The 26,483-nt window shown below is 40.3% G+C and overlaps 1 protein-coding gene across 9 annotated transcripts in view; it reads left to right on the top strand.

The window, feature by feature from the left end:
* chst11 (carbohydrate (chondroitin 4) sulfotransferase 11) overlaps positions 1–26,483 on the top strand; it is a 48,496-nt gene that overhangs the window by 2,749 nt on the left and 19,264 nt on the right. For 2 of the 9 annotated variants that reach the window (XR_013278908.1, XM_077499176.1), the window contains exon 1: positions 2,660–2,924. The exons of 6 other annotated variants lie outside the window; for them this stretch is intronic. Coding sequence is in view for 2 of the 3 variants with exons in the window: in XM_077499176.1 (XP_077355302.1) it covers positions 2,807–2,924 (118 nt within the window). In the remaining variant the exon portion in view is untranslated. Of the gene's footprint in view, positions 1–2,659; positions 2,925–26,483 lie in introns of those variants that run through there. One more of the 9 variants, XM_077499177.1, reaches the window with a different exon arrangement.

Genomic DNA, 26,483 nt, shown 5'->3' with positions numbered 1-26,483 from the left:
ATGTTTAAAGGGTTAGGACCTTGTTGAAAATGTAATTAATAAGGCATTCAGTGAGGGTTTAAACAGAGGTCACTGGATCTTTTATTGAGTGGCTCCGAATAGTATAAAAGCCAACTTTAATACTGACAATTTTAATGCAGGCCAGGACTTTTTGATCCTCTTGCGCACCTCAGTGACCCAAGGTGAAAGTACTGTATGGGAAAGTGCTGAGGTTGGTCTCATCAATCATGGTTGTCATGGTAACCGGTAATGATGCACAGACCTTGCTGATGTCTTCATGTGTGGACTGTGCTGCCAGTGCTAATAGCGATCATGTTGTTGTTTTAACCTTCACCAGGAGGATGTTTCCATCCCTTAGTTTGTTAGCAGGATTAATAGATAAATACCGTACATAAAATAACCTAAAAATGTATTGGACACCCATAATTTACTTCCAGTTTTTCTCTTATTCGTGGCAGGCAACGGCCCCTATTCTAGCCTATCTAATCTACTTTGTACTACTGTCTACTACCACAACCACCACTAATATTATCACTACTCACACCCTGACCTCTACTACTATTGCTACTACCACTACTTCTTGTACAACTACTACAATGCTGCCACAGTGGTAGAATATTATTTTAGAATTTATTATGAATCTTAATGACAAATTTTGCCTGCAGGATGGGGTGTCTCAATGTTTTTGTGTGTAACTTTGACTGAGGTCTCAACTCCACTTTGTGGAATAATTTATTTCACCCCTGCTTTTGATATTAGCTAATTTTCTAAATGTACACTGATGACTTGATGTGTACATTTTGACATCTCAGCATGAAGCAGGTTTTAACCTTTGAACACATCATTAAGGTGCAGCTGACATTTAAAAGGCTCCAGGAGAGCAATAAGACTCAGCTCATTCCGTTATCACCACACAACAAGCTGAACTTAATTGTATGCAATGAACTAAACGGTTATTCTGGAATATAAATCACTACCTGTAAACGCTCCACCTTGAGTGCATATATTTTGACCCTGAATGTTTTCCCGTTGGCGCCTCACCTATGCTTGCACATGCGTTTGTTTCATGGGTGGGCCACACACAAGGGCCTGATTTTCATTCTGACAGAGTGATGCTGAGCTTCCCATCCATCTCGTGCCTGTGTGCAGTGTTTATCAATATAGGAAATAGGACTGATGTAATCTGCAAACCACCTTTGTGGCATTTCCATGATGAAGTAGGCTTGTGTACATAAGTGATTGCACCCCCTTGTCCTTGCTTTTTTTTTTTTTTTTTTTTTTTGTGTACATGTGCAAAATGCCACTAAAAGATAATCTGAATATATACATATACGGTGTACTTAAAGGGATGCTTAACTCATTGGGCCATATTCAGCAGCAAAAAGTGAATATTTTGTCTAGAATTAATTTGGTAACTTCATTATTTTTCATGTACAATTAGTACCTATAAATACAAATTTTTCCACTTGCAATCGACTGAAGATAACATCACCTGTGCTGAGGAAGCAGGTCACCACCAATCACAGCTCAGTTTGCTGACCAAACCCAGTAAACAGGTGAGCCGTGATTGGTCGTTACCTACTTCCTCAGCACAGGTGTGTCATCTTCAGTCAAGTGGAAAATTAGTTTTTAAAGTTATTAATTGTACAAAAAAAAAAGTTATCAAATTCATTCTGGACAAAATATTAACTTTTCTTTCCTGCTGAAAATGGCTCAATCAGTCAAGTATCCCTTTAAAGATGCTGCATAAAGATAAAATTCATCACTGCCTAGGTACTTTGTCACCACTTGGTGGCACTGTAGTTGTGTGTGCCAATGGAAATCTAGTTAAGGCTGAGGGTGTTTAGACATACAACAAAATAGTAGGGGGATGTGGGGGGTGGAAATGAAGAAAAATGTGTGTGGGTTGTCATTGTCTGCCTCTCGCTATTTCTGTCACTTTGTGCTTATATTACCACAATGAGCAGCAATGCCAGACGGCATACAGTAGACCATGGCCTAAAATGGAATAACCACCTCAGCATGTTTTCTTGTATTTTTCATAACGTCTGATTAAAAGAGAAAAAAAGTGCATGGCTTTCCAGCAGCATTATTGTGGTTGTAGCTTGAAGTGTTGGTGTCATGTCCTGCATGCGTATGGTATTTGGTTAAGGCCTGAAACAAATCTCATCTATGTGTGAAGGTGTGCTTAATTATGATTTATTTATTTATTTATTTATTTATTTTTATACATACAGTGTGTGCGTGTGGTGGGTACCGTAAAACTGTATTAATCTTGTGTGGCAAAATGTTTTTGTTTATTCAATTACCTTTTTAACAAATATATCAGCAAAATGTTTGTTTGTTTTTAAATTTAATTACTTTTTCCAGCCTCCATTTTAACAGTAGTGTTTACAGGAGACAGCCAGACAGGTGTCAGCAATGATGTCAATTAGGTCTGTTCCATTTAGCAAGACAAGTACAGGGAGACACGATAAACAAATATCTCAGTCCAGAAAACTGAACAGTAGCAACTATAGCAACTTCGTAAAATACGAATCTAAATAGTCAAAGGTAATACATCGCGAAGATAGAAGCGTACATTGGACGCGCTCATTTCCTAAAGGCCGGGAGTTCACTTCCGCCAAGCAGTTCCTCCGCCCCCCCGTACGTCGCCCAGCGATGGTACGCTCGGTGTAGGATGCGTTTAGCTCAATGACCGGCGGACGGTCCTCCTGACTCCTCATCAGTACCACCAGAGCCACAGCAGGAAGGTTCGAGCGAGCGGAACCACCTCCCCGTCTTCTTATTCTCGCCTTCATCGGCCATGAAACAGACTTTAAGCGAACTCATGAGGATGAGCAGGATATGCCGGATGGTACTCGCCACTTGTTTGGGATCCTTTATTCTGGTCATCTTTTATTTCCAAAGTATGTTCCAACCAGGTAGGACACCGAATTTCTTTTCCCAAATGCGCGGACGCGGACGCGGGCGCGTGTTTTGACACCCCATCAATTTGTTTGCTCCAGGCAGCCGCTCAATCGATACGACTTGATGCTGAAGCAGTTGGCGCCTCTCTTTGGGAACGCCGTGTTGGAATCGACCGACTTCACATTGATCGTTTTTTTAAGATATACCGACGCGCGTTCGCAGCTAGAAGCGTTTTTTTTGTGGCATTGTGCGGTAAAAGGCGTGATGCGTAAAAGGGCGCACACCAGAGTGCTGACCCCCTCCAGCGGCGCGCAGTTTGACAGGAGATCCAAGCTGAAAACCATGCGCTGTTCATGTCAGTGAACGGAACGCACCGTTTAATCACATGGACGCGGAAAAAAAGCGGCTGCTGCTTGACTTTAGCTTGTGGAATACAGTGGAACCTTGATTTTCGAGTTGAATTTGTTCCGTGACCGTCCTTGTATCAAAACACTTCTATGTCAAATGATCTTTCCCCATCGAAATGAATGGAATTTCAATTCATGTCAAACTGTGAGGCACATATGTTTTAAATGATGAGCTTTTTATGTTACCTTCAGAGCATGGATATGTTTTTACTTTTAGTATTATTTCAATTCACATTTTAACCTATTTACCTGTTTTTCTTATACTTCTTTTGAGGACAATCAGTCTAGACATGGATGTATAGCGGTTCTTTCATGATAATTATTCTGGCATTCCGACTGTGTTGAGGATCATTGCCTGTGTTTGTCATCCAAAAGCAGTTCAAACCATTTGCCTTGTATTGTGGAATGAATGAAGTTGTCTGCCTATGAATAATTTCCCCAGTTGTCATTCAAGGAAATGTAGTCATATGGCCACCTCACAATGGGTCTTGGTTGTGTTGAGATTTTCTTCCATAGAAGGGAGTTTTTCCCCTTCCCGAAGCGCTTGCTCATGTGGTGTTCTGTTTAATATGTGAGCAGCGTGGTGCTGGATCTGATCCATATCAAAAGTGCCTTGAGGTAATGCTTGTTGTGCATTGGCGCTATATCAATATGATTGAATTTGGCTTATGCACTCTCCCTTTGCCAAAAGAAATTGCTCATGTTTGTCAGTGCAGTGTATAAGGTTAGTTGATAATAGGATTGAAACTTTTTTGGTATAGGAGCTTCCTCTCAGGTTCTACATGGGCGTTGCATCATATGCTACCCCCACGTGCGTAGAGGTGACTTATTTTAATGACATTCAGAATGCTTTCACCAAAGAGGAGCAGTTTAAAGAAGGATATTTGGCATTTAAAGAAGACGTGGATTTTTTTCCCCCACAATTTAATTAAAACAGTTATAGTTGTCTTTAATAAAACCTCTGGGACATTCTTCCGTCAAAATAAACAAAAGATAAAGATGACAGAACACTTAACATCCACTTTTCGGACTCTGATAACTCAGTTTTGGGTGGGAGGTTCGTTCATGTAAATGTAAAAGTATGACTTTCATTATTATGACAACCACGATGTGACAAAGCAAGGAATTTTCTGATCCTGCCAATAACTAGTAGGATCAGAAAAAAAGTCGCGAGCGTCTATCGACTTGTAAAAAAAAAAAAAAGACAACAATTTTAATCGCTGTTTATGGTGTTATTTGTGACGTCTAGGGACTTTAGAGTTACTGGCAGGGCAGGCGCAACCATTTTTATTTAAGTGATTAAAAAGCTAAATTGCCATTATGTCCCCTTTTAAGGTGTAATCCTTTCATTTGTATCTATGTGTGATAGCAGTGTGTTGACTGTGTACATTTGTGTTGTCAATTCCCTTTAAAGTGATTTGTATGGTTTGTTTACATTCTTTTCCGATGTTCCCGCATACACAAGGGATAACTGATACACCCACAGGCACGGCACCATTGTTGTTTGTCAGATAACGTTCACGGGCCAGTGTCGCCGTGGTTGAGGCATGTTTAAGAGAACTTCGCCTCTCTACCAGGACTCAGTGGGGGTTGCGACCTCCTGTTTAAAATGACAGAAGAAGACCCGTTGGCGTTGCTTCGGTCACTGTAATTCCACTTGGGGACTCATTCTGCTGCACATGGCTTAGTTGGATTTGTTCGAGAGTTGTGACTGTTGCCAGCATTTCCATCACACATACACGGTATGCTTGAGGTTGTCATCATGTGGTCACGCTAATTATGAGGCCCAGTGCATAGGTCACCATCCAACATTGTCATTTTAATCCGAGCTAATGATATGTTGTCCAAACCAGCTATTCCTTAAGGCTTAAGATGCACATGGTTATCCAAATAAATATTTTATAGACTTCTGTAGTTAAAAAAAAGTCAAATGAATTTGGTGGGAAGTAATGACCAGTTAACAAACAATTAATTCATTATTTTTAGTCCGAGGGAAGAATGATGTGAATCTTGGTTTTGATGCTATGGTGGGACATATTGTAAATGCGGCCTGGAGGATTTGTACCAGATTGGGTGACTTGGATCGATGGTCATAGTTAGTCTTCTTTTGACAGCAGGACTGAATCAACTGCACACCTACTGTTTGAAATGGTGGCTCATTTTAGAACATATGTTTACATGTTAATGGCACCCGATTGCTAGAGTTGATACTTTGCCTCCGTCCGTTAACATTCAAACAGCTGAAGCGATGCATTTGGTGGGGGTGCAATATGGGACTATCATTTCCATGCTACTATAGCACATTTCCCTGCTTGCATTTAATCTGATCTCATTTGAATAAAAACATTAAATATGCCTGGCGGCATGTGAGTCATGCATCTCAGGTAGCAGGAGGCTTGTTGCACAACAAACAAATATTGAAAGCATAGACAAGATCTTAATTCGCTGATAATGCAAATAGGCTCCCCATTGAGTGGACAGTGAAGGTTGTCCTGTTCTGTCTCCAAAGAGCTGCTTTGTTTTGGTTTACCTCTTGACTGCTTTTGAGCGTGCACCTGCAACTTGTCTTTGGGAATTGAGTTGAATCGCAAGGTTACGCATGCACTGCAACACAAGTCTGAGATGCTGTGCCTCTCCCTTTTTGGGGGGCTAATAAGGAAGTGGGCTGTGAGCGCTGCTTGTTTGTGACTTGCCTCTGGGATGGTTTGAAGTTTGTGTATGCACCCATGCAGAGGCTGCAGATCTGTTCTGGTTTACGCAGCCACGCCACATGCCTGCTCACATTTAACTTCTATCAGAGGTTTCGGTGACAAAGCTGCGCTGGTTCAAAGCAAAGAATGAGCACGTCTTGAGAAAGAATGAAAGGTTCTGGCTGTGGAATTTCTATGGGAAACTCAAAATTCCTCACCCTGATTAGCCCGTTACAGCATTGTCAGCTGTGGCTGACAGCAGGTCAGCCTGGGTCGGTATCGTCAAAACGTGGGAAGGCACGACAGTAATTACAATTAACCATCCAACAAACAACCTAAACAGAAAAATAAATAAATAAATCCTCATTTCAATCATAGACGGCCATGCAGGTTAAGAATGCTTTGGCCATTCTTTTTCACTTCTACCAAGTTCTTGCCAAAGCAAACATTCATTGCTGACAAGATGAAGTAACCTTTGCATGTTTGTGCGTAATCAGGCTACTTCACAAGTACACTGCTCTACTGCATTGGGATGTGTTTGATATTGCAAGTGTGTCCCGTCCTAGACGTCCTGTTTGTGTGATCTTCTGTTTTCCTGCCCATTTGTGCCACTAAATCCCACATCTAACATTGTGGCGTGGTAGGAGGGTGTGTAGAGGAGGGATGAACCCGTTGGGTTTTCCAGCATCTCCATTCATGACTAATCCATGCAGATTATGAAGGCTTGACCAAGCACATATCAGATTTACTCCTCCCTCATAAATGGGATTTTTCATGTTTTGGCTCCTGTTATTAAATTAGCTCATAGATTACCTCAATTTAAATAACTGTACACATCCGTGTTTATATGGTTATCCCTAAAAGCCCTTTATGTCTGAATTAGTTCAAAATAGACAAACTGGCAATTACAGTATTGACAATTCTGAACGTTGGAAAAAATAATTGACTGCAGTATACCTTAATGGACTATGTCAAATTGTCAATGACAACTGCTCATACATCTAAAAGAAGTGAAATGTGGACTTCCTCATCTTGACGCACTAATTTGTGACATCTTGTGCAATTCAGGCACTAAATACCAGATGGTTGTTTTTGGGGGGGATGGTGGGTGGTCTTCAATACATCAGAAGCGGTGACATTAATGATGGCAATCTTGCCGAGTCAGCAATGTACAGTCTGCTCCTCAGTGTCTGCCCCCAATACCTCATAAAATGCAGATTAGGTTGTTTAATGCACATTTTCCCACACGGCTCTTAATTGCTTTTGCTGGCTGTTCTCTTCCTGTCCAGTTAAAAAAATATATAATATTCTGAATTGACTCAAAACTATTTTTCTGCTTCAATTGAGCCGGGTTGGGTTTCTCGCAAGCGGTTGTTAAGTCCTCGTGGTCCGCATTTGCGCTTACCTTGCTCTCTCAGCTCACACCCGCCTGTGACTGTCTTGCCTTGTCTGATAAATGATGCATTTGTGTCTCCTTCTCTGCACACCGGGGGTGAAAGGCTGGACAGATCTCCTCGAACCACTGCAGGAAACTCGCAGACCTCATTAGGTATTTTTCAAACCAGGCTATTGTGACAGCCGAAAACTAATGAGGTCCCAAGATGCATTATGTCATTAAGACTGATATCAAAAGACCCAGATGTTAAATTGGGGTGTAAATATTTCTTCCCTCCTACAAAGACAAGTAATGTGCTCCAATTTGTGACTGCTGCTTCAATCATTTCCATCTAACTCTTAATGATTAATTACTCAATTATGTCCTACTTTTGACTACATCTTATGACATTTTTATGATAGGGCTGAATTTGAGCATTCCCTCCCACCTTCCTGATTAAATTTAGCAAAGGCCAGATTGTCGGTCAATTAATGGGGCTGATTTTTTATTTTTTTTTGCATTTTTTTTCAATCCCTTCTGTTCAAAGTCAGCAAAGGCCTGATTATTGGTTGTAGTGTGGTGTTTGGTGAGTGATTTTTTTTTTTTTTTTTTTTTTTTTTTGCGCTGATTTGGTTGAGAAACAGTCAGGGTCTATTAGAGAAGTAACGTACTGTATGACTGTGGTATGAAACACGATTGGCACAAGGGTAATTATCTCCTGTCTCAACTCTCTAGGGTAATATCCATCTTTGTGCACAAGATGATATATAAACGTGTTAAGTAAACGAATTGATTCCCCACTCGGCTACCGTGTTGTCTTTTTTATTTACTGCAACTGATGATCGCCATTACTACTACTTACCTGTCAAAATGAATGGGCTTCTCATTCAGATATGCTAGCTAAGAACTTTAACCCACACTTTAACACACACACACACTCCCACACGATAATCGGGGAAAAGTCTGTCCCCTGTCACTCAATAGGATGGTAACGGTCCCATGCGGTCACTGGATGCGCACATCTCGGCAGCAGCAGTCAGAGGGGTTGGGGATGAGAATGTAATCGCACAGCTCTCATCAATACATATTGATTTCCTTGTTAGGTCTTCTCCTCAAGAAGTAAGTAAAGAGTTGAGAGTGTCGTCCATTAGCCACATTAGGGCATTAATAACAGCCTGGCAGGAGGGCGCGGGTTATTTTTAGCCACTGACGAATGGCTCTGTGGCTCGATCTTTCGGTGTTTACCTCTGGAGGAGTGGGTGGGCAGGCTGGAGAGTTTGTGTGCGTGTCCGCGCCTGTGTGTGTATGTTGTGTGCATAACTGCGCAGTATGTCTTCGAAGAAGAACAGTGTACAGCGGAACTTCTACAAAATGCATTGCCCCCGAGGTCATACAGTTTTTGGAATTCCATCAATGCTTTCCAGAAAGTTACTCTCCGAGTTGAAACGTCATCACCGGAGACGCATGCAAACATCAGTTCAGTGAGCTTGAAAGGACTAATTCTGCTCACATTCTTAGCTTTTTTTGTGTTTTTCAACAAGTTCTTGCTTACAGTGATTTCTAATGACAGCGTACAAGAAAGTTTTCTTTTTGTGGTTTGTTTTTCCCTATTGGGATTTGCTTTATTTTTCCCCAAAAAAAAGCTGTTTTCTATCCCAGGGATCATTTTGTACAGAAATAATAGAATAGAAAATATATTTTTTCTTAACTGAATATGTGGAAGTGGAAATATGTGAATATTAAAATGTTACTTAAAATGGCTGCACAGTAAATACAGGTTTTAAGATGGTGAAGTCGCCCAACATACTGCAAAGTAGGTTCAACTACCGCTTTCAAAGAGCATCACTGCAAGTGTTGTGTTGACAGTGTGTGTCCTCAGCTGCCAGATGTAGACAGCATGGTGGAAGAGAAGTGAATCATAGCTTTAATTAAGAGGACGAGCGCCAGGCCACGTCTCATTAAACGTCTGCCAGAGGAACATTCAAACTACGGTAGCTAGCTACTGAGAGGCGTAACAGAGGAGCTGGAATCGACTTTCCACTCCACCTCGTCCCCATGCCCCTCTCTCTAAATGTGGACTTTTCCCACTAAGATCAACAGCTAATAGACCCTTAGATACTCTTTAAACAGTAACTGATAAATGCCACCAGGCTTTGGTATTCAGGGCAGCGGGGTACGGAGAATTTTTATTTTTTTACAAATTTTTTTTTTTTTTTTTAATTATTTTTTTTTTTTTACATTTTTTTTTTTAATGTGTGTGTTGCAATTACCTTTTTTTTCTGTCACAATTTCCACTTCAGTTTTTCCACCATTTTTTGTAATATTCATTGTTAAGTGGCATGTGGAAACTTTCAGTTATGCAGAAAAGAATCTTTTCATCGTAACATAACAATATCCTCTTAGCCTACAACGACTATGTTCTATAAATTATAAGGCCATGTGCATAAGAATGCAGGTACAGTACATATGTCGATACGTGCCATTGCTTGGTCATTTGTTTGTTTTGTCTTGAAAACCAAAATTTGAGCTACCGTACGTGTATGGTGACAGCAAGTTTAGTTCAACTCGTTTCACACCAAGGAGCAGTTTGAAATGTAGTCAATTATTTTACAGTTTTCAAGATGCTTACTGCCACGGCTAGTTGGTTTACTGTGAAATTATTGTGTAACTTAAACTAAAAAAAATTGATGTGTATTTCAAACAGACTTAGAAAAAACTTAGGAAAGTCTACTATGTTAATGAGAACACACAATGTACAACGCCACAGACAGGCTAACAAATAGCATAGCTGCTGTTGTGTTATAACATTTTAATAGATATTTCAACGCAAACTGTCCCGCAACACACATAGACAGACAATATAACAATACCCAGGCATCTATTCTTCTGTATTCTTAGAAATGACTAATTATTGCAGCTAACCAAGCAGTTGTGAGCATCTCTTATATCTGTATGTCTGAACATACTGGCCCGCGGTGGCCAAAAGGAGCATAATGTGCGGCTGGAACAAATTAATGACATTCCCATTCATTTCAATGGGGAATTGTTCGCTGAATGCAAATGGGTTATGTATCTCATTGGTGGGAAATTCAGCTCAGCTGCGACCCTAGTGAGGAAAAGTAGCATAAAAATCGAAGGGATGGACTTCTAAATGGACAAAATGGCTTCATAGTTAGGGGTTCTAGCACCCCCTGTTGCATTGGCATGCACATGGCAAACTGTGAAGGCATTTCCATGTTAGTATGGCTCACCCACACACACATCGTTTGGTCTTAAGCCAGACCTGGGTGCATACTTCACAAGCTGGTGGAGGCGATGCGATATTTTCCGTTTCAAGTATGTTATAATGTGACAAATAACATTTTATTGTACAATTTAAAGATGCTTGAATTGGAAAATTCTTCTCATGGTTAGCACTACGGGATTAAATGTCCTCAACCCCAAATACTTTAATAAATCTTCCCCCTTCCTCGTCTTCTATAACACGTACTGTTCCCATTATGGCCATCTATCCAGTGGTTTCTTTTTTCCGAGCACATTTCACCCAGCGTGGTTAACTGGTTTGGTTGGTGGATCGTCGGGTGCCGCCACTATCGTTCCTGCAGATTCAGTGCCGCAGTCGGGCCCAGCTGGACGCATCAACGTCCTCCAAAAGGGGTCAGAGCGGACGTGTTGGCAAGAGACGAGCAGGCAAACTCTTATGACTGACTCAGCAAGTAGTGGGTACACACCAACACAGTGCTGTACTTTAACACCCTAATGAAGTGGATCTATTTACTGTACATGGAATAAATTAGACGGTATGACAAGCTTGGAATTAGGTCCTCATAATATCATTCATAAAATAGTTTTGTGTCCAAATACAGCCTTTTAAATATTCTACTCTCATTTATATACATGACACCTTGAGAGACACTGATTTTATTTATTTATTTATTTATTAATTTATTTATTTTTCTCTGACCTTTTTCTATCAAAATACAAATAGGATTAGACTTCACGACAGCACACTTAATTAATATCTAATTGTCTGGGTGAAATCACTTTTGGGGAGGTGGTTCTGCCTCATGCAAATGCGAGTAAGACTTTTGTTACTATGACAACTACAGCAGAGCTAGGCCAATTTGTCAACTTGACCAAGTCATTCTATTTAGTTGGGTTTAGCTTTTAAACATGTTTAGCTTTTAAACATATTTAGAATCAATAATTGTACTGATTGTACAATCAAGTCGTCAGCTAATCTTGGACTGCATTGTGGAACACAATGACATGAATGTGAGGTGTAGATGTTATATTTGTTCACTTGACCTCGCCTTCCCCAATCTTTACCTTTAGTATTTGAGGATGCATAGCCTGGCCTGTTGAGTAATGAGGGTGTCAGCCAATGAGAGTGTAGAGTTGGCTGTCTGTCAAATGGTCAGGTCAACCCGTTTAATTTGTTGAGCAACTGCGCGAGTTGTGGTCAGTGTGAATGTGCCAATTTGTTTTACAAACGCAAATATCCTACCCTGACATCAACAGAAGCACACTCTGGTAACACTTTAGCCAATGCTAATCTGTGACAACACTGCAGCTCTGCTTACCTTTTGGCTTTGCTATGATGCTTCCATGTAGTTGCTTGAAAATGTTGGAATCTTTGGAAGTCTAGCTGTAAGAAACTTAGTGTGGGGCGCTTGTTGTATAAATTCGCCAAATTGTGGCAGGACAATTTGCAAAATCCCAAACGGTTTGTTTACAGAAACATTTTGAGAAAGAGGCAGATAACATAAGATTGAATTTAATTCCACACTTGACGGGTGGGTAGGCACTCCAAAGACCCAACTATTTGTGAAGAAGTAATTAAAAAGTCAATTTTCCTTGATGTCTCCTTTAAAGTCTTAAACCAATTGATGGGCCCAATGTTGAAAGAGGAATGAACAAAAAAGTAATAGGATGGAAAGGGTTTCAGTGGCATTCTCACTGACCTGTCCTGTCACCTTATGCATGTCACAAATGTAATGCAGTATGTTGCAGTAAGTCTTGAATAATTTAACCGGCCAACCGATTGCAGCTGTCAGTCTCATCTGTTTGAGATGATTAAAAATGCTGCCTGTCGCCTGCTCCTGTCGCATCTGCCAGCAACACGTTTTGCTTTTGTGCCATGACAAGAACATTGTTTCCTATTCTACAGTGTCTTTCCTCTTTTCACTGTAGACAGATGAATGTGACGGAAACAATTGCTACCGGCTCGTAGTCCTCCCACAATGTGCTGTGCAGATAAAGGTTTCTCAGGCTGCTCACACTCTAGGCTGGTTGTCCAAGTGATGTCTATACCATGGGAAAAAAAAAGTGTTTCTGATGTACAAATGTCTTGAAGCGGATATTACATCTTTCCTGTAATCACTCACTTCTTAGCTTTGGCGCCTTTGGGCCAGGCAGGCCCCAAGAGGAGCTCATCTGTCATTCTCCATCTGAGAGGGCCCATCTGTCTTCTCCTTGTATGCTTGCATTTTTATATACTACACAGACAGGATGTTCACCTGCTTCTGGAAATATTTATTACAGCTAAAGTGGGAGCAAAGGAAGAATTATGGAAGCCTGGAAAATGGTGTTGGGGGGGTGGGGAAATGCTCAAAGATTCAATACCGTCCCTCTTCCTCCTCGGTATGTTATCAGCTCATTTTTCCTGCCGGATGGGGTTGCCATGGCGATGGGAGTATGGACTACAATGGGAACAGACGTCCTGGCCGGCTAGGGTGTGGCCCAGTTGGCAATATGGCTGGTATAGAAATTGAGAAAGGACATTTGGAAGTGGGGAAAATTAAGATTTAGTTAATCAGTTCATTGCTAAAAAAAAAAAATTCTGAATTTCTGAACGCTTTCCTTTGTCAATGCTAGTTTCATATTGAGCAGAATAGTGCAGCCTAAAATAGTTGTACCATTGTATCTAAGGTCTAATAATAGTTAGCTGCAACCGACAGAGGCGCTGTTGATTCAGTCTAGTATGTCAGCTAGTTTCTGAAGAAGGGCACCAAGCATCCTCCCTCCAAGTGTCTATTATATGGCTCAATATGACATTGGCATCAAAACAGGAGTTCAGAATATTCACTGACGTTCGTTCTAACATCCAAACGGCATTTAAAAAATGAGTCCATTAAGTGAGTAATTTACGTTAGTCAAATGTACCTAACATACTATAGCTGATATTGATCTTTGGACAAAAAGTGATTGAGACTGAATCAACCTTTTTGCCTCAGTTACTATACAACTATTAATCGACAGTCAATTGGATCACGATCGACAGAATTCTTAACATGCAATTATGATCAATCACAACCATCCCTGGAGGGTTTTGAATGTGATTAGAAGACGACGAAGAAGTGCAGTGACAAAGCACACATATTTAGTGTTGTGAACTACTAAGCACTACATAGTACATACATAGAATGTTCTATTTTGTACTACCTGACTACGGTGCATTTTCAATTGGGTGTGGTGGGAATGGATTTACTATCGTAGATACCATTTTGTCACCCATACATAACTCTGGCGTCAACAAGTTTGCACGTGGTGCTAAAATGTAGCTGGTGTGTCTCACTGATTTCATGCCATTCAAATACCACAATCCTCCAATGCAATCAGTTGCACAAGTGGCGCTCGTGTGCAAATCTATTTCCTGCACAATTTTTTACGCATTAAACACATTCCGGATGCTCAAAAGGCGCGATACTTCTAATGTGGAAGAAATGGAGCATAGTCTCAGCGTGAGCGGCAACCCCGCGGTATCAGTTTGAAGTGGCCAATGACCCACTTACTTCTTTATAGGCCTTCAACTGGCACTGATGATTACCTGCTAAACAGTCACTTGGGGGACCTTGTTGTGCATGATTCATTTCTACCCACTGATTAGTGTTCTGTCTGTTGTCATTGTTGCGTGTTGTATGTCCTATGGTGGAGGTAGACACATGTATGTAAAGCAATACTGGTTCCATTCCGTTTGCCATAATGTGGTCGGTAACACAGAATTGTTGAGCGCAACCCAACACCAGTGTATTATGTACTACTGCAAGTGGTAGTGTTTTAAAAAGGTATGGTATTGTTTTTGGGACCTTCTACACATATCCGCACATTTTCTATACCACTTATCAGGTCCAATCATGGGGACTCAACTTTTGACTAGACTCAAGTCAGTCGCAGGGCACTTATCAAGACAGGCAGCCTGGGCCAGAGTCATGTACGTATGTCTACTGTACATTTGAAAGGAAAACTCCAACTTTGACTGGCGACCGGTCCAGTGTGTACTAGTAGTTAGCCTCTCCCCCAAAGTGAGCTGTGATAGGTTCCAGCTCACCCATGAACCTAAAGAGGACAAACACTGTGAAAAGTAGATAGATGGAACTTCATATTCTCTCCACCTTGCTGTTATCGACCTTCCCTTTTACACTTTTATTGGGCTGTTTCTCCACAATCAACCATGTCCACTCCTATAAATTTGCCTTACAATCTAAATTGTGATGACTCGGACACATGTCCGAGAATGTGGATCGATTACCACACTCTTTCTTGCCAAGTCCTCGTGGTCATTTGACTGAAAGACAAAAGGCGGCCACTGGGCAACTCCAGAAGCCCCCATGCTGCGATTCTTAACGTCTACAAGCTTGCACACAAACACTAAATCGCAGGCACTCGAGACCTATAATTTCCACCACTGTCTATTTTAGGAGGACTTGCAGGCTGGAAAAAACACAGACACGCTATAATTTAACAGTGCATAAACGTTGAGCTGCAGCAGCCAGCACTAACGGTATCTGAATGAGGCGACTAGACAGGGAGAAAACTGTGAAATACATTTCCTTCATGCTTGTGATATGTTCTGTCAAATGTAAGAAATAAACAAAATGATCCTGTTAAAATATGTGGTGATAAAGACAGCTGAAAAGGCTCATCAGCGACATGGAAGCTTTTGTTTCGCCAAACAGTTGTGGTACGGATGAGGGCAGAAAAAACTCAGGGCGTGTTTAAACTTAGATTCCACTTACACATAACATATAAAACAAAAACATCCATGTGACATGTATTTCTCTGTGTTACGAACAGAATGGATGTTTGTAGGGTCAAATTTGTTTGCAAGTCAAATCACATAAAATGTTGTTTCAAAGTTAAATTAAATGATAAAACAACGTAAAACATTAAAAAAAAAAAAAAAAACTAATGAAACATTGATTAGGAATGAAAAAGTAAACTTTGAGTAGCTACTTTTAATTCTGCTTTGTTTTAGTTGCCAATGTCAAAATCGTGAGAGTTGCAGAGTGACTTAAGAGTCAACGCAGCTCTTTTCGCAAAGTCTTCCTTCTACAGTATCATTCCGTCGTTGCATCATTCTGAACTTGAGTTCGTCTTGAGCTGCTGCATGCTGAGAAAGCAAATCACTGCTCGTTATGCAAAGCAGCAGCGTAATTCCAAGTATAATGAAGGGGCAACAGGAATATAATAACTTCTTTCTATTTGTGGTACACGTAATCCGTGCCCTGAAATGTGAAATGCTGACCTCCACTGGAAATAATGGCATTTACAACATGAGAGGGAACACTCACTGCCCGATAAACAACCTATTAAAGGAATTGCCTAATGTTAACGAACAAAAATATTCACACTATGTCTTCTACTGTTAAAATCCCGCAGAAAAATCAATTTGCTATGCAACCCAATTACACTTAAAGCACAATGTGCTGGCATAGATTACGCTAGAGGCACAGGTGCTTTAATGGATGCATTTGTTACATCATTTATTCCCTATTGTACATATTCCCTACTATACATTCTCTGTAATTGTAACTATAGTCATCATGTCTGTTTATTGTTGGATCTGCCATGACACCTCTTGTTGCGGATGCGTTAGCACGATTTCAATTCAGGATTGTGTTGTGCATTGCTTTTGCGGAACATTTACAAAAATGCATGTTGATTTCATAATTGCATGTCATAGTGACAACTGATTGTTAGCATTTAGCATGTACAGCCACAATGGAAAGTCATGGAGCAAGTAAAAACTGACGGTTAACAAGGCAATTAATCCTTACTGTTGCTTTAAAATGCTCATCTTGAGATTGACACACCCCATCCCATGTCAGATTTTCAGTTGTATGCACCCCATGTGCACCCACTCTCCATGACGGCAAATGCTAATTTTACAAGCCCAAACTATATGCTCCAGTTTTAACCGCTATTACGAGTGTGTCATTAGATGTACAGTCTCATTGCCCACCTTTCAAAACCATATACCATATATAATATGAATATACACACTTGGCTTCCACTCCCTGCCTGTTAGGGCTTTTTATAATTAGAGCGTGAGTCCATCTTGTTCAGTGTCACTCTTCGTTTGTTTTTGTTTTTTTCTATGTACAATGGGCTCTTGTTTCAACGACTGGTGCATGTGCGCTCGGGGTAGAAATGGGCACATCTCAAATTTTGTAGCAGCGCAACACAATTCTGCTGTGTTAGGGGCCGCCTTGCGGGTGTTCCGGCGGACACAGCTGCCGCACCTCCAACCTATCTGGCAATTTGGTAACAGTAAGTAGACTGTGCTCGGCCTTAAGAGACTGACTGGCACATCTCAATTTTTCTGCCAGGGCAAGTGTGTTTGTAAATATGGTATACACACTGCGCCTCTCTGAACATTCCAGCGCACCGAAGTGCTGGGGCGATTCAGCATTATGGCCGATTTGGTCACAAAAGGTAGAGTAAATTCTAGACTACCTAATATCGGGATATTTTAGTTTGTTTGTATAAACGCACTATGCACGCTAGGGATGTCCTAGAGTACTGTCCGATACAGCATCAGCCCAATACCTAATCAGCAGGAATCATACATGCTGTTGTTTGTGGTGTTTTTTCGAATGCGTTGGGTATCGTGTGAATTTGGACGATTCCAATTCCTCTATTCGATTCCGGTTCCAAACGATTCTCAATTTTGATTCTTAAAAAAGAAAGGTTTGCATGGTTTAAATGAGTGAGATAACCAGTTATTTTGGGGTGATGAAATTATTTGAGCTTCTTTGTTTTTTCAATCTCAAACATTTTGCTATTTATGAACTTTACTATGAATTTCTCAAAGGGTACTTTTTAAACAGCATCTTAATATCAAACCTTTTCACAAGAAGGCTTTATTTTTGAAAAATGAATGAATGCAAAAGGTACTTTGAATTTATGGGGTAACCTAGTGTTCTGCTTAATTCCAGGTCATCAGTGCCCAACCCTTTCGTTAATAATCCGATACTGATTTTTATTTATTTATTTATTTATTTATTTTGGGGGGGGGGAGTCTGATATCGGATCGACATCCAATATCAATATCGGATCCAGATACCCCTAATGCGTCCGCCAATTTCATCACTCCAAGTTTAATTTGCTTCTACGATGTCAAACACAGCATGCACTTCAGACCGTCCTGAGTTCAATGTAAATGAGGGAGGCCACTACGATTGGCCTATCCCATAACGGTGCACAATAGCGCAAATGCCCCTTTCGAGCTATGTCCATCTACGAAAATACCAAAAGAAAGAAAACTCTTCCCATGCACTCAGACTACGCTTTGGGCGAGGCATCCACCAAACGAAAATAGGCCCCATTGTGTTAGTTGTAAAAATTATACAAACTCGAAAATAATTGTGTGGGCTAAAAGCAACCATGCACAATTATCACACTAACCTGCTTACTTGACTTTGGCTATTTATCTTCAAACAGCTTTCAATACTTTTAGTACTTTTGGGATGTAAAAGCTGATTTTTTTTTTTTTGTTGTTGTGTTAAAATAAGAACTTTGTTCTTGCCGGAGGAGCTCATGCATTTTGCATTAGTTCGGGTTTGTTTGTGCAACATTTCTCCATTTGATTCAAACAAAATGGCCTCTGATCACACAGTCACTTACAAACTGACAAAGCTCCCGATAGCTCAAACAATGACGAGCCCAATATTTTAGCAACAGATACAGCGCAAATATTTGTCACACCCAGATGTTCTGTTTTTGAGAATAAGCATGATATAATATTTATGGATGGGAACTTTCATGTTAGAACTTCATTTTAAGATATTTTTTGAAGATTGTTTTTAACATTCACCAACCTTTTTTTTATGTACACAAAAAAAGCCTCCTAATTATGTAGCAGAGCTCAAATTAGAACTTTAAAGAGACTATCAAAAAGTTTCAGTTTTATAATGTGGGTGAACTGACCCTTTTAAAGTGAGCAAAACAAAGTTAAGTGTGGGTTGGCCCAGCCGGAGCGGAATGAACCGGCTGCTCGCTGTTGCGGAGCTGATGTCTTTTCGATTTACCTTGGAAGTGTAGCTTGCACTTTGGAATCGAACATTGTCTGGTTGACCCTTCGATCTCATTCAAGGGCTTTTGGATGTTTGAAGACCCCTTTTTCTTCTTGTGGCTTAGTGTGTGTTGCTGTAAAATCAATGGCATTCCTTCTCATGTCCACTGCATTGATTGATTGATATGTCCACTGCTGTTTTCTTAGTGGAAGTATTTATAACCTCACACAACCCTCCCTTTTAATCTACACAAGTGATGTATTATTAAAGGCAATGCTGAGAATAATGTTTAAAATGAAGGGTATTGTTTACCTTGTTTTTTTCCTTTCATTTTGATTGGGTTTTACATGGAAAAATTAAATAAAATTTAAAAAATGATGTTAATTGAAGAATCTAAAACTGAACTATGCATAAAGTGGGAAAAGTGGCTGTTTTGACACGTTAAATCAGTAGCACAGTAACTCAAAGCCTTGCTATACTGGTCCACAGGGACACATCTCAAAGGTCCCTCCATTTGACTGTTGGTAAAAAATACTCTGTCTTTATTATATTCTCTGTTGGGTCTCTATGGACTCTGCCTTGGTGGTTCATCTAAAAATCAATCTTTTCTCCCTTTCACCACCACGTTTTTTCGCTGCTGGATTGCAAAGCCCTTTCGCTTTTTTTTTTTTTCCTCTCCCTCTAAATTTAGTCCCTGAGGCCAGCTGCGCCCCAAGAGGTTTGTCTGAACTCCTCCTCCCCTGTCAAAGACCCTTTTATCACATGCACGGGCCACACCCCAGCGAATGGTAGGATACCAGCTCTAGAAAACAAGTGTGTTTAAAAAGCAACCTCATAAACATTGCGTAGTTATTACAATTTAAAAAAAAAAAAAAATGTAAACATGGACTTTTCAAAAGTATTCTCAAATGTCAGACAAACTATAGAAATATCACTTCTTTTCAGAGCGATGGATATAGATATATACTGTATATGGTGCAAGTGTTGCACAAAGTGCAGTCTGATTGTGTGCATGCGTGCCATTTTCTTTCTTTTGGTATTTTCGTAGACAGATGCAGCTAGAAAGGGGCATTTGCCATAACCAGTTATCTTCCTTATTATTTGCCCATTACATCAAAAAAATATAAAAAAAAAAAAAAAGTGTATTGAAGGTATAGTCTTCAGGTGACATGCCAAGTGTGAGAGATTGTCTGAAATACTGCTGTGCCTTGTACGGCTCTGACTCAGTCACACACATGCGCACATGCACAGACAAACATACTCATACTCGCACACTCTCCCGCTTTGTCAGAATATCATCAGATATTTTACACCCTGCCTTTTTCTGCTGACTCGGGCTTTCCACTCCACTCGACTCACTGGGTCACTCACTCGCTCGTCTTGAAAGGCTCAGTGTAGCCACGCAGCGACTGACGTAGATGAAGGCATTGTGTCAACAGCACAGGGATGAGGAGATGACGGCAACTGAGAGCGCGGAAATACACGTGACACGTGTTGTTTGAAAGAACACTAATGATTTTAAATGACTTCTACTCCAAAATGTATACTTTATCTTATAAGGCAGGGATGTTGTTGCAAGTAGGATAATTAGTCTTTATTGGCCTTTCACTTTTTGCCTTGAATTGTTGAAGACAATAATAGAACATTTGGAATTTTAGCCTCGGAACTAGCAGATATGCAACCACTAATCCCCACCATGCTGCCCACCCTCAACTATAATTCTCCTTTCAGTTTAGTTTTTTTTTTTTTTTTTTTAACTATTAGTTGGCAAGGTAATGAGTTTGGGGATCAGCCATTTTGTGTGCCTGTGCCCATGAAAGGACCTTAGGTTTGGTGTGGAATTACTTCAGAGCCTCAAACTCAACTCACCATCAAACACCTTTGGCCTACAATGAAGGGGAAACTAGTTTGTAGTTTAGGTTTGAAATACTGTACTGTGTATCTTTTGCGACAGCAGTCCTCAAACTTTGCTGACACACCTCGTATGAGACATTTAGGCTTTGCGATGCAAATTTAAACATGCTGACTTTCCTATTATACTGTAGTTTCTCCTGCAAGCAGATGCTTCTGACTCCCTTCAGAGGCCCAAGAGCACCATGGGAGGTCTAGATGAGACAATTAACATCCCCACAGGACACGCTATAATATCAGTGTGAGTTAATGTTTACTCAGCTCCAGCATATAAAACATTTGGTGATAGTTGGTCAAATAAGATGCTGAATGGTGTGTTTTGACAGCAATTTAACGAGCGTAATTTAATGAGGGATTTTGCATTTCAAAATGGTGGCCTCCAACATTTTGTATAGTGTCCGTCCTCATTATCTGGAGCCAGTCTCAGCAGACTTTGGGTGAGAGTTACCTGGACTGGTCACCAGGCAATTGGAGGACCCATCTCTGTTTTATAAAGTATTCCTAAAATGTGAGAAACCACTTTTTTATTAATAATGCTGTTTGGACAATGGACATATTATATTCACAAGAGTCATTAATAAACTAAAATGTATTCAAAAAAGCAGATTCCTCAAGTAAGTACATCATTAAGTCTGATATTATGGTTATTTAACTCTCCCTAGAAAAGAATCTGCCCGTGTAGTTGCTAAAGCTGTTTTGTTGTGCAGGGGGACTGGGGGATTGGATTGTAGTGCAGTGGGGGGGAGGCGGGGCTCTGTCTCGTTAAGTTATTGCAAACCATTTGGGTTATTACGAAGCTTTGTGTTGGAAAATGTAGCCGTGATTATGTGCGGGAGCCGGCACCAGTCTGGGTATTAAGCCTCATGCTTTTTTAATTATCCTCCAATCACTGTGTCTAATTAGCAAAAATAAAACCCAAATTGGGGCTCAAAGGTCAGTCCACAGAGGCACACAATTGTGAGATGCATCGTATGCTTCATGTTCACTCTCATGAGATTCTCCCAGCCGCCTACCCTCAGACGTAATGTGTTGACTGCCACTTTGTGTTTCCCAGATAAGCACAGTCAATTCATATGATTTTTGTCAGCAAAATGAAGCTGTTGCTCCCATTTCTATAAATACAAGTAATTACAGTATAGGACAATTACAGAGACAATCAGGAGTTGTTTTTTTTTATTTATTTTTTTTATTTTATTTATTTTTATTTTTTTTTAACCCACAAACTAAAAGGACAGCACATGCTGGCAGGCTGCAAACAGAAATTGTGCATTTTTGTGTTGGATGTAGGACAAAAAAATAAATAAAAAATTCTGTAATTGTTGACTCTGTATCAGAACTCAACTCAACTTTATTTATAAAGCGCTTTAAGAACAGGCATTGCTGTATACAAAGTGCTCACAAAAGTCAGCCACAGAATTCAAGACAGCGAATTGGCAATCGCAAATGTGATAATTGATTGCTTTGAATTCATTTGGACAGAATGTTTACTGATAATACAATTGACTGGCAACCAACTCGGGGTGTACCCCGCTTACTGCCCGAAACCGGCCGGGATAGGCTCCAGTACCCCCGCGACCCTTGTGAGGAGTAAGCGCGAAAATGGATAGACGTTTACTGATAAAGGCTATGTTTATCCCTATCCTGCGAGCATGGAGGTCTCAGAGAAAGTTGGCATGTGTTTAGTCTGCAGAGGCAGTGCTGGGGTGGGTCCGCACCTAATTACGTCAAAGAGTGAGCATCCGCTCATTTTCTCGGGTTGGGAAGGGCTGGCTCTTGGAGAGCAGAATGACCTAGAATTTCTCATAGAAGGATGAATGGAGGAAAACACCACTTCGGTGATGTTTTTGGTGAGGAATTTGTATTTTTACATGGCTAAAAGTTCCAATTCCACCCCCCACATTACTGTCTCTTTATGTCGGCCAAAAGAGACAGGGTGGGGCCTGGCCTGGTGAATTACATTAGCAATGACACTGTGATATATTTATTAATTTGCAATGTGGTCTTGACTTTTTTTTTTTTTTCTGATTGGATTGCTTCTCATGTGGCTTTTTAACATCTATAGACATAACAGTGTTTCAGTCATCTCTCAGGCTCTAACATTAGTGAGAAATGACTTCATCAAGTGAAAGTGACCTTGTTTAGGAGAATAAGAACGAAGGGGATTACATAAAAATATGTGCATTACTTGACCTGACAAATGTAATGTTATTGTTTGCATAAGTGAACTCATTAGGGGTGCTGACTTGACTAACTCTTCTCACTCGGATTGGCCTTTTCCTCTGTTCTTTTTCAACCATTATACTTTGATTGAACATTAATGCAGCAATACTGTGTCTATGTGTCTTGCTATGTCTGCGGAGTTTCATAATTTCATATAAGTGAGGATACTGGCTCCGCCGTTCACAGGATTTAAAGTTTTTTTCAAAATTGAAACTAATGACCTTGTGCATCTTTAAAAGGCATTTAATATTTAAGGATGTGGTTTCAGCAAAGAGAGGCTAAATAAAGCAATTGTTTAAATGACTCCCAACATCCCAGTTCAATAGAATTGAACGTGTGTGGCTACTAACTGTAAATAATTAGTTATTTATGACACAGTGACATCATGAAAATGAGAGCCAAAGTGGTGCAGTTAGCCCTGTATTTGCCCTACAATTTGGTAAATTTATGCATTAGGTTTACATTGTCACAAGTTGCATAAAGGTAGCAAAATAACAGATCCCTGGTCGGGATGGACATACTGAAATGATAAATGTCTTTTGTTTAACGTGTTCCTCTTCCTTGCTGCATTTGATATGGTAACATAGAAAAAAAATCTCCCGCAAGACTGTCTGGAGTGAAGTTTAAATCAGCCGTACCCCCAGCAAAAATAAAAAGAAAAAGAAAAAAGAAAAAAAAGAAAATATCAAAAAGGCTCTGTCAGTTGCCTGGGAGGTTGTTATTCTACCAAAGCTATCAGGTGTGTAGCCCGAGTTGGAAAACAAATTGGTAAGGCACCAACCACTTTGGTTGATGACACCAAAAAATCTTGTATTCTCTTTCAGGATTATTGGCTTTGCTGGTATCTTTTTTTAAGTTCAGCACCAGCGGCAATGTTATAAATCACACAGAAAAAGCTATGGATTAGTTATAAAACTTCACGACTGAATAAAACTGCAAAAGTAGGCTGGTAGTTGTTTTTTATTTTTTTCTGTTTTATTTTCATGGTCATGACTCATGTCACACGTTTCCAGTTGTGTGGCCACTTGTTTCTAGGCAGAATTTATAGGGCTGTCACATGCACCCTATAGGGCAATTTAAAAAAAAAAAAAAGGGACCCACACCCTCTCAAATGGCTAAATAACTACTGGAGAGGGAGAACTGTCAGAAACTTTTCTTGTCTTATTGAATCACTCTTCGGTATTAAATATAAAATCCACATTGCCCTGAAGTCCAATTTTCATCAGTTAAGTTTATGATGATAGAGTTTTGGGCTGTTGGGCTGTTTTTGAGGTAATGCACTTTGGATTTGCACCCCAGCAAAGAATCCTTTTAGCACAGCCAGCTCCCACATGTCCTCATCCCCACTCAATATAGATTCCTTAAAGGAATCTCAGGGCTTAGAACTCATGAATTACTCACAATCGCTCGGCAACTGAGAGCGTTTTTATCCCGCTTTAGATGTTTTATGCATAAGGACCCCCGAGTACCAACGCAGAGGACCAGGGAGAACTCAGATGATTTTCCTTTGAGTTGAATTAAGTGTTACTGCACTTCTCGCACCCCCTCTGCCGTCCTTCTCCTGCGACAGCTTGACTTGTCAGCTCACAGTCAAGCCACAGGGATCAGATAGCGCTTCTTAATTCTTCACTTGCTCCTTTAGGGGTTTGTTAATGCTGAAGCAGTGAGACATGGAATGTGTATTTATGACTGAAAATGCTTCAGTGAGATCAATGGGGCACAACCTCTGCTGTATCCATCGTTGGCTCTCATGACCCCCCGCAGCATCTGCATCACACCATCTTTGTTTTTGTTTTTGTTTTTTTTTGTTTTTTTTTGTTTTTTTGGGGGGGTCTCTACGTCGTCTGCTTCACTTCTCTGCAGCCAGCCGTCCAGCCGGCATGTCTCATGTGACCGGGACTCTTCCACGCTTGAGCACCTTCTGACTGAATCGACTCATGCTTGACCGCCTTTCGACCGCTCCTCTGTTAGCCACAAAGACATATTTGTGCGAGTGGTAGTACTCCAGCAGAGTGGCATTCAGAAGCCGTACTTCCTGCAATCCATCAAAATCAATGTTCATTCTCTAAAACCACATCTATGAAAACAGTTTTTCTCTTAAAACCTTTCAAAACAATTTTGGCATGTCCCATGACAGTGCATATATATCCATCAATATCCTTCAACTATTAGAGCTACGCAAAAGCCAAGCCATTCCCAGCTAACACTGGGTGGTCTGGACTGGTTGCCAGTCAAAAGCAGAGCGTACATGGACAAGCAATTATTCACATCGCCGGACAATTAATTTTTCAATTAACCTGTCATGCAAACACAGGCAGGCCATCCAGCGGCGATTCGAACTTTGGTGTCAAAACTGTGAGGCAGATGTGCAAACCACTATCCTAATGTGTTGCTGAGTGTAATGTAATTCAAATTAGGTCTTACTTTGAGGTGATGAAAATTTGGTTTGTAACTTGAAGTGGTGGGAATCATGAAGATAATTCAATATGATACAGTATCATGATACACTCCTCAAAAAGTTGGCGACACTGTTTTCCAGTAAATTTCCGGATGAATCAAAAATGCATTCTTACTTACTACCTTACAGATGTACTTAATGTGTCCTTAGCTACACTTTTGAATGAAAAGTCCACCTGCACAGTCTTGCTAGTTCTCTAACAAGGAGCTGACTGAAAGTGTCCCAGGAAGACATAGAAATCAACATTCTTGGAAATTTGTCATGGCTACATGCTTTCATTCATTTAGCGTCATTCATCTAGCTTTTTCGACAAGGTCAAATGATGTTCACCTGCAAAGGATAGTGCATTTTACATTCATTCTGAAATATTACCTAAAAGACGATGACTTTCTTGTGATAGCATTAGTATCACAAAACAGATTGTGTCCGTTGTCTGTATGTGTGTGTCTAAAAGACATTGACATACAAGAGCTGTATGAAAATGCCAGAAGTATTAATTGTACTACTAATTGGGATATTGGTTTGCAACTGCAATGAAGCATAATGAAGTCAGTGTGGTGTTAGTAAAGCCAGGCCTCTCCAAAAAGACGGTGGTTGTATTGTATGCTCGTCATTGTGTCTAGTCTACCATGTGTCCAAGTTTTCCAAACATCTGCCGTCCTGTGGTGCTGACTTTTGGCTGCAATTCAATGAGTCAGGCCATGAGTGGGCAGTTATGTCTTTGGAGTCCTGGGAGAATTTGGCGGTGAGGTCACTTTCGAGACTAGACAGAGATTTTTAAAAAGAGTAGAAAATGAAAAGAACAGATGTCGAATGCGCTTACTCACTTCAAGTTGTACTGATGGTTTAGGCCCAGGTTCTACCAACTAGTAATGGTGCAGGTGTTCTTAATTGTATAGGCGGCCAGAATGGAGGGAAGAGTCACTGCAAAAAAAAAAAAATCTGTTTACGATCCTCCAACAACGATATATCATTACATACAAACAGATGACACAACACACTGCGTATTTTTCTTATGAATCTTATTCATTAGATGTCTCAGAGCTACCGAATACTGTTAAACACAAACAAGATTTTCTTCATCATCATAATGTACTCATTAAACATGTTTGTTGAGACACAAAAAATAGCCATCCCCCAGTGTAATGATACCAAAGAGTCCTTAGAAGAAGCTTTGAATTAAAAATGTTAACATTGTCTGGTGCAAGTGAGCCA

Source organism: Festucalex cinctus, chromosome 16 (genome assembly GCF_051991245.1).
Source record: "Festucalex cinctus isolate MCC-2025b chromosome 16, RoL_Fcin_1.0, whole genome shotgun sequence".
In the NCBI taxonomy this organism is placed as follows: Eukaryota; Metazoa; Chordata; class Actinopteri; order Syngnathiformes; family Syngnathidae; genus Festucalex; species Festucalex cinctus.
This window is presented reverse-complemented; position numbering and strand designations above follow the sequence as displayed.